This window comes from Pteropus vampyrus, unplaced genomic scaffold (assembly GCF_000151845.1).
Source record: "Pteropus vampyrus isolate Shadow unplaced genomic scaffold, Pvam_2.0 Scaffold415, whole genome shotgun sequence".
Classification (NCBI taxonomy): domain Eukaryota; kingdom Metazoa; phylum Chordata; class Mammalia; order Chiroptera; family Pteropodidae; genus Pteropus; species Pteropus vampyrus.
Window position 1 is genome coordinate 196,856 of NW_011889196.1, and position 8,954 is coordinate 205,809.

The 8,954-nt window shown below is 53.1% G+C and overlaps 1 protein-coding gene across 1 annotated transcript in view; it reads right to left on the bottom strand.

Annotated features, from left to right (window-relative positions):
• DIP2C (disco interacting protein 2 homolog C) overlaps nt 1-8,954 on the bottom strand; it is a 236,658-nt gene that overhangs the window by 47,625 nt on the left and 180,079 nt on the right. Inside the window, exons 12-19 of the mRNA XM_023523799.1 lie at nt 7,819-7,910; nt 6,139-6,249; nt 4,184-4,307; nt 3,794-3,903; nt 3,595-3,697; nt 1,673-1,737; nt 1,316-1,409; nt 1,099-1,218 (exon numbers count right to left, since the gene is read on the bottom strand). Of these exons, the coding sequence (XP_023379567.1) occupies nt 1,099-1,218; nt 1,316-1,409; nt 1,673-1,737; nt 3,595-3,697; nt 3,794-3,903; nt 4,184-4,307; nt 6,139-6,249; nt 7,819-7,910 (819 nt within the window). The remainder of the gene's footprint in view (nt 1-1,098; nt 1,219-1,315; nt 1,410-1,672; nt 1,738-3,594; nt 3,698-3,793; nt 3,904-4,183; nt 4,308-6,138; nt 6,250-7,818; nt 7,911-8,954) is intronic.

An 8,954-nucleotide genomic window follows, 5' to 3' on the forward strand; every position in this document is an offset into this window, starting at 1 on the left:
GTGGAAAACACTGAACACAGCTGCACTCATCCGGCACAATGAGAAGCAGTATTCCTAGACCCACAGGGCCTGAGAATTCTAAAACACACTGTACTCAATAAAACCTGTCTGCTAACTGGTGGACTTGCGCAGCGTGGCTGCCATGTGCTCGACCATTTTCAGCACGCGGGCTCCGAAAGGCAGGTAAACCCAACCTTAACTAGGTGAGGGAGACTCTGCAGTAACTTGGACGCGACCTCGGGCATAGCTCCCCAGGACCTAACAGCTGTCGACTTCCTCACACAAGTTGACTTTGCATCCTTTAAGACACACTGCTCTGTACAGTTATAGGTAAAATAGCTCAATTTGGGGAGTTATTCTGTAAATGGATCTTTTATGAAAGTCATGATAATTATCTGTATCACTTGTTAAGAAAGTATTTGTAGCTTTAATTTACAATATACACTTTGTGCAGTTTACAAATGTGGTCAGAAACCAACATTTCCTTCACTTAATATTCATTCTTTCCCTTTACTTCTGCCTTATATGTTCCTCTGATAAAAAAACCAAACAAGCACACTGGTTTTTGTTTCAACTGACTGAAATATTTCTCAAGGTATATTAACAGTCTCCTGTGGGGCTGCTAATTAACTTTACCTGAGCAATTTTTCTATAAGATTTGGTAATGAAATTCCATTAAAAATGACAAATTAATTTCCTGATCAATAAAACCACTATGAATCATAAAACAACAGTTAACATTTCTCAAGACTTTTTTTATATCTGAAGCAACTGTGCATAGGGACTGGATTTAATCCCCACGAAATCGGATGATTTAGATACCATTTTGCAGCTAAAGAGGAAGGATTCAGAGTTAAGTGACGTCCCCTAGCGAGTCAGGATGCAGAGGAGCAGCACGCGGCCCCCGGAGGTCTGCTGGACCCTGGTCCCCACTGCCAGGCCATGTGCCCAGCCAGGGATTACGCCCCTTTGGCTGTTAGTCTATGACAACTTCTCAACCGAGGTGAGGACGAGAATGAGACACCACGGTGCAGAGTGAACCCTGCAGACAGAGGCCCGCTGCCTGCTGTCCTCGTGGGAGTGGCAGCTGTCACTTACAGGGGTTGGCGCCGTCGGCCACGATCAGCATCCGCAGAGAGGAGAGGTTGATGTCCCTCTGATCCCTGTGTGCCACCAGCGCCCAGTGCATGTCCCTGGACTTGACGCAGGCCACTTTTGCTGAAGGAGGAGCAGAGGGGGGTTACCGCGTGTCATCAGACCATGTGACGCTAGGGCGGGCCTCGTGGTGGGGGACAGTGGGCACCCCGGGACGCACCTTTGTACTGGCAGACCTTCTGAATCCAGGACAGCGGGTTCACCTTCATCAGTGCATATGGGATGCTGATCACGTGCATCATGTTCATGACACTCTGAAAGCGAGGACACGCACAGAGGTGACACAGGAGAGGTCCCCACCCAAAGCAGGCTCCACACGGGACACGAATGGGTGTGCTCACTGCCTGCCAGGGGCGCTCAGCACCATGCAGGTGGGCAACTGGTCCCAGTGCATCACAGAACAATCTGGAAGTGTTGTCTGGAAGGTAACCTTGCCCTCTTGGCTCCTGCTCCCAACCCTTCCTTATGAATGGTGCTCGCTCACTGTCTGAACAGCGGCTGGGTGGGGCACCCTTACCGTCAGGATTCCATGCCAGAGCCCGACGTCCTTCTTGAAATCCAACACATTCACAATCGTTTCAGCTGCAGGAGTGAAAAGGGAGAGGTTTTCACTTACGAAAGAGGCACAGAACAAAAGGCAAAGAAAATCCGGTGTCTTGGTGGGTCGTGAGAGGTCTTGGGAAACATCATTCCACCGTGTTTTTGCAGAAACTCTGCAGCCTCCAAACCCAGGTGGAAACGCCGCCAGCCTGGAGCGTGTCCTGGGTGAAGGTTCTGACACGCTCGTTAACAGCAACGCCTCCTCACACCACCACATGACGCGTGGCTCCTCGTTTTACATACTTATTTCCCCTCCCGGCCTTTTTCCTTTTTTTAAAGGTTGCTTCCATTTCCGACATGTGTTCTCCCAGGAAATGTGGGGGATGAGGGGCTGTCCGGCAAACGCCCTCTGCTGCGCCAGAGAAGCTTCAGTGGGGCTGGGGTGATAGAGGCAGCGAGGGATTTGGGGGGCATTCCAGGGTTATAGGGGTGACTCTTTTAAAAGGTGGGGGCAGGAGAAGGGAACTAAAAACATACAGTTGAAAACAACGAGTACAATGAGATGTAGAAGCCAAGCTGGAGAACTGGCTGCCAGCGACACCACGAACGAGGCCTCTGAGGTCATATCTGTCAGCTGGCCTGGGCAGGCGGCCCGGCTGTCACAGGCCGGCCCAGCACTGCCTGTCGCTGAGCCCCAGACATTTCCCAGCGCCTCGTCTCACAGCCCTGCTCATTCGTTCTCACCACGCTCACCAGGGCTCCAGCACGTGCGCCCGACCCTGTCACAGAAAGGGCGGCAGAGGGGCTTTCGAAATGAGCATGCTCAAGGGAGACAGCCTAGATGCCACTCCATGCGAGTGTTAGATCAAGAAATAAGCAAGCGAGATATATATGCTCCCTCTCTAACCCCCAAGAGATGGCCTTGCACCGTCAAGAAATCAGGGCAAGGAAACGGGCCACGAGTCGTCAGAAACGTCGACTTCAAAACTGGAAACAATGACAAGGGTGGCAACCGGGAGGGCAACGTGGCTGTGTGTGGGAACGAAGCAGGAGGCTCGTCAGGGACCCGGCACCTCGCGGGACGAGAGAACGGCTTTTAAAGGGGAGACTGCCAGAAGAGTGGGGGTCGGAAGAGAGGAGCGGTTCACCCGGCAGGGGGGTGAGACGCCACCAGCCTCCCCGGGCGCTGGCCCCACGAGTGCCTGTGACGCAGGAGCCTGGTCGCCTCAGCTCCTGGCCTCCATGACCACCCCGTTCGAGACAGAAAGCACATCATGAAGTCCATTGGCTCCCGACAGTGTGGCCCGCCTGGGGGCTCGCAGGCCCACCCCAGAAGCTCGCGGTCCAGGGCTTTTCTAAGGTCCTGAGAGACTGTGCGTAGGCCCAGAGGTGAACACAACGGCGCTAACGGTGCGTTACGACGTGAGCCGGCCCCCGTGTGTGGGGGCGCCCGACCTCCAGGGAGCTAGATTTGGAGACAGGACCTCTAAGGAGACGCCGGAGACTAAATGAGGCTGGGGGCTGGGGCCTGAGCCAAAGGACCCGAGTCCTTAGGGAAGAGGGACGGACACCACGCCTCCCCACGTGCACAGAGGCCTCGGCGAGAAGGTGCCATCTGTGAGGGGGAGGCCGTGCTCACCACCAGGAACCAGCCCTGCCGGTGCCTCCTCTCAGGCTCCCGGGCCCCAGACAGCGAGAAACACCTGCTTTCCGGTCCCCAGTCTGCAGTTTGCTACGGCGGGCGCAGTGACTGAGACGCTCAACAACACGAGCCAACCTTCTGCTGTGCCGGGTGCAAACTTCACAGGACGTTTACGGTCACCAGCGTGGACGACGCGGTCCCCTACTGGTCAACACACGCGTCACAGGCAGAGGTCTGGAGTCAGGTCCCGCCCATACCTTCTGTGTAGCCGCAGGCCTGCGTGAGCGCCTGGCAGTGGGTCAGCAGCGCGATCCTCGTCACGGTCACCCCGAGCACACTTCCGTCCTTGCACGTCTTATACTGAAACGAGACGACACGGCGGGGGCGGTGGTATGCGAGGCCAACGCAAAGGCACGTCCGTCAGCTCCCCGGGAACGTGGGGCCCCGGCAACTGACCTCGATGTATGCTGTGTCATTATTTGCATCTTTAATGTGGGGGAACCAGTCCCGAGGTGGTTTGGAGAGGTGTTTTGACTCCGTGACGAACCACAGCAGCTTTGGCCAACCTTGGAGAGACAGGACAAGTCCCTGCTAGGTGAACACTTCCCAGAACTGCCTCTCTACTGAGGCACCACGTGCACAACGTCACACACAGGTGGAACCCGGCTGGGACGCCCCCCAGCAGCCCCACGAGCAGCTGGCAGTTAAATCACGCTACAACACGTGGGCTGTTGGGACGGGATGTGTTATGAGACGTTCCTGTGCACAGAGCGCATCCAGGACAGACGGGGTGTAGTGCACGCATCCCCAGTGAAGAGTCTGCCTTGTGACACGGTGCTGACATACCTTTGAACTGTGGGATCTCTCCCGTTGGGCTCTTGGGCAGTCCTTTGTGGCAGGCGTCACTCGTCAAGGCAACAGTAACCCCACAGCTGCCGAGCAGGAACCCGATCTGCTGGCTTCCTGCATCCTGGAGGGGTCAACCAGAGAGAGGAGCATGAAGCCGAGAAGATGGCTGCTCCCTTGGCCTCACCCTGGGCTCTGGGATACAGCGGGCCTCCCTGCATGACCTGCAGTTTGGGTGTGAGCTGGGGTTAGAAGCAGGGTCAGAGCCCAGGCTGCTGCTGGCTGGCCACGTGACCGGGGATGGGCGACAGCTCACGTGGCCTCGGCTTGTCTGCAGCAGGGGGTGGTGAAGGGCAGAGATCTCCCAGGTCTGCAGCAAGGGCGACCGGGGAGTGCACGCAGGTGGTCAGCATGGGGCTGGTGCTTAGCATGTCCCGTGAAGCCCCTCCTGCCCTGTGGACTGTGGCTGGAGGACACAATGACTGAGGACAGAATGGGTCCCAGAAAGCCGAGTGACTACCAAATGCCTACTTCTCAACACTCAGAGCTAAGGCTCTGGTCCTTGACCAACAAGATGGAGACCTGGTCGCCTTCCCTCGCCCTGAGTACGTCCTGTCTCACGAAATAAAGACATGAGTTTAGAGAGACCACAGCTGTGTGACATCGACTCTGGTGACACCGAGTAGTGGGAGCCTCTGAATAATGGCCCCGACTTAAGAATGTGGTGTTTGACCAGACGCAACGGGTGGGGCAGCCACGGCAACCACCAGCCCCGTCACCTGTGTCACTTACTATGTCCAGCTGCCCCACTGGCAGAGCGACGGCAGGAAGTTAGGTCAATTCACTCTCTTTACTCCCGCCAGCCACACGGGCTGGGACCCACCCGGGAAGGAGCTGGCGTCCTAGAAACGTCATGAAGCACAGTTAACCTGTCATCTCCCGGCACCCCCACCTGGCTCTGCGTGAACCCGCAGCTGCCTGTCACTCTGCCTGTCTTCACGTCACTAAAAGTGACGTGATATGGTGTTTTCACCCAAGTTAAATCAGCAACATTTGCCTCTTAAAACTGCAGTCCTTCAGGTGACCAAATTCCTCCTTACTGCGGATTTAACCCCAGCAAAAACCCTGTCTCTAGGCGATGGTGCTGACATCCTCCGGCACCCACGGTCGGGGACAGCCCTGTTTGGCTGGCACAGTGCTCTTCCTTCAGGCGGGGCCTTTGAGTACAATTCTAATCGGTCACTTTAATGTGAGTGTGGCTATCACATCGTCCGCCCCGTGACCATGGGGTGACCGGGGAGGCCGGTCCTCGGTCAGGCTCAGCAGCAGGAGGGCGCTTGTTGGACACGTGTGTTTGCCAGAGTATCCGCAGCTGGGTGGCTCAGGGGAGGGCACCATGGTGCCTGCCTGGACCTGCCCAGGCCTGGTGGCCGCGCTCGGGCTTTCGCTCTGGCCCTCCCGGTGGCTGCCTGCTGCCCCCTGAATCACGCCTTTCTCCTGCCAGCTCGCGACGTGCTTTCTAAAACGATGAACCCAGAGACGAAGAGACACCAAATGCAGAGGGAGGCACCAGGACGACGTGGCAGGAGAGGGTCTGGGAACAGGGTGCAAGAGTTCAAGACCCCGGGGAGAGAAACTCGAAACACCCGCTTCGTGCACAGACCCCTCGGCCCAACACGTCACCAACGCACAGACGCTCCGCCTCTAAGATGCAGCTCCTGCCAAGGCCCGTGGCTGAGTTGTGTGCGTGGTTACCGTCCCCTTCACCGTGACAACCGCTGAAAGCCTAACCCCGCAGACACAAAGAAGACCTGTGCCTCCCAGTCCACACTCTGCTGAGGCGGAGAGCCGCTTTCAAAATGGCTGTGCACACGGTCTGCCCTCGTGGTAGAACGTTCCCGCACAGCGAGCCTGCCGCCCGTCAACAGGCTTTAACGGAACAACTTTCTCTTTACCTTTCTCGTGAGTGGGACTTCGATGGGCACGGGAACGACCTCGGCCAGCAGACAGCCGTAGAAGGCCACCATGGATGCAGCGGGGTCATTGTTGGGGAACACCAGTGCCACCTGGGGGACAGAGTGGAGGAGTTTCTGTTAACACTGAGGTCAGCGCTTAAAATGCCAGGAAACGTGCTGACCAGACAACAGGGTCACTCGCCCAGAGGAGGGACGCTGGGACACGTCAGGTGCCCTGCTCACAGTGCATGCCAGAGAGACGCGTCTGAACACGTGGCACAGGCTTTCCTCTAACCCACGTGGAAGGCAAACGTCCCACCGACGGTCCCCAAAACTGGGCGGGATACAACTACCCTCATTCTCTGCATCTCATCTTCCACATGTCCACATTTTCACGTAGGAGAAACTGGTGCACGCGGGCTTGTTTTCCACTGCTCTCACTGGGCTTATAAACACGCCCTCGGATTTCTGCGGAGTCTTCACAATCGTGACCAGACACCGTGCGCTGCCTCCCCGGGGTGCTGAGCTGGCCGCTGGACCCGCTCAGGTCTACGTCTGTCTTTGTGTCAGTATCGCACTGTTTTGATTATTATAGGTTTCTAGTAAAGTTTTATAATTGGAAGTGTGAGTCTTACAATTGACTTGTGAAGGCTAAAAGTCAAACTTATTCAGTAAAAAACTGGAAAGAATCATAGTCCACCACGGGACCTGGGGCAGCAGAGATCTTAAAGAATTCCCTGCAGTGGGCCCATGCCTCTAATAATGCCTCGTACGTAAATCACAGCTTACGTTCTCATTGGCTTAGGGTGCTGGACAACATTTTTATAACATGCACTGGGGGTCCTCGGGGTCCAGGGAGACTAACCCAGTCTTGGGGCATCTCAGGAACATAAGAAAAAGGCAAGAAAACGGGGTCCCACGTCCAGCCTCACTCCTCAACCGGAAGTAAAGCCCGGATGAGATTATCAACTGCTCTGGGTGTGATATTAAAATGGAAAATAGGACTATCTGTCCTCCGTAACTTATCATATCGTGGTAAGAACAAAAACTTGCTTTTCTATGAAAGATGGTAGCCTATATCGAGACATTTCACACTGGGAAAGGAATGGTACCAGCAGTTTGGTGCCAAGAATGCTAATCCCACTGACTAATGTAAAGAGTTTTATTTTTTCTTAGAGTCAAAATATAAGTTTATTAGAAAAGGGGTAACGCTCCACAGTGTGTGGTCCCCTCTCAGAGGCAGAGAGTGAGGAGGACAGAGACAGAGAGACAGAGTAGTAAAAAAAAGTTTTAAACGTGATTGCCCTGCCTGCCCAGGCAGATGACACGAGAATGTTTCAAACCAGATGATACGTGACAATGGTTAGAAACAAGGTTTCGGGGTTGGACAGAAATGGATGTGAGTGCTGGCTATGCCACTTACTCCTTATGTGCCTGCACCCGATATCACACGAGTGTCACCTCTCAAGTTCGAGTGTCCCTGTGGATAACATGAGACACACCCTAGTTCAGCTGCCTGAGGTGCTGTGAAGATTAGATAACTTACTGCGTGGCTGCTCCTAGTAAGTGTGAAGCGAGGCAGATCTAGCAGCGTTAGTCTTAGGAGACGCTGAACTTTGGTATCTTTCCCACATAAGAGTGTGTTTTGCAGATGCGATAAATTAATTAAACGGCACCTACCCGGTCTCCAGGTCGCACCATCGGTTCTTGCTTTGTACCTAGTTTATGCAGAATGTTGTAAGCAACCTTCATACTTCTCGTCCACAGTTTACCTGTCAATGCAAATTACAAAGACACACATAAGCTGAAGGTGGATATGCCCGCCGTAAACTATACAGAGTATGTTACTTTTTCATTTTAAGCCTTCAAGTTGTACTGAGTTCCTGGATCAAGATGAGCGATAAATGCCAGCAATTCTGACTCAGAATGCAAGCAACCTGGACACCAGCAGGCGGCACTAACAAAAGCACCTACAGCCCAGCCAGGGGTCGTGAGGGAAGATTATCACCGAAGTCGTGAGGGAAGATTTCTAGAGAGTAAAGTAGGGCAAAGACCATGGCCATGGTGCATTACTGCTAGTTTATGTTGTGCAAAATGACACGTATTTCCTCCGGTGAATTCTACCAAACAGTCAAAGAAGAATTAACACCAATCCTTCTGAAAATCCTCCAAAAAGCAGAAGAGGAGGAAGCACTTAAACTCATTTTATGAGGCCAGCGTTACCCTGATATGCAAATCAGACAAAGGCACCATAAGAAAATAAAATTATAGACCAATATTCCTGATGACCATAGATGCAAAAGTCCTCAACGAAATGTCAGCAAACTAAATTCAGCAATGCATTAAAAAGATCATACATTATGACCAAGTGAGATTTCTCTCAGGGATGCAAGGAGGGTTCCACGCATGTAAATCAATCAATGTGATTCACCACATTCACAAAATGAAGGATAAACATCATATGAGCATCCTAACAGATGCAGAAGCAGCATTTGACAAAATTTGACGTCCATTCCTGATAAAAATCTCTCGACAGAGTGGGATAGAGGGAACATACCTCAACGTAATAAAGGCCATACATGACAAGCCCAGAGCTAACATCATACTCAACGGTGATAAGAAAAAGGTTTTTCCTGTAAAATCAAGTACGAGACAAAGATGCCCAGTCCAGCTGCTTTTCTTCAACTTAGTATTAGAAGTCCTAGCCAAATCAATTGAGCAAGAAAAAAAAAAGGCATCCAAATTGGAAAGAAGTAAAACTCACTATTTGCAGATGACATGACACTATATAGAGAGAACCCTCAAGATTCCACTCA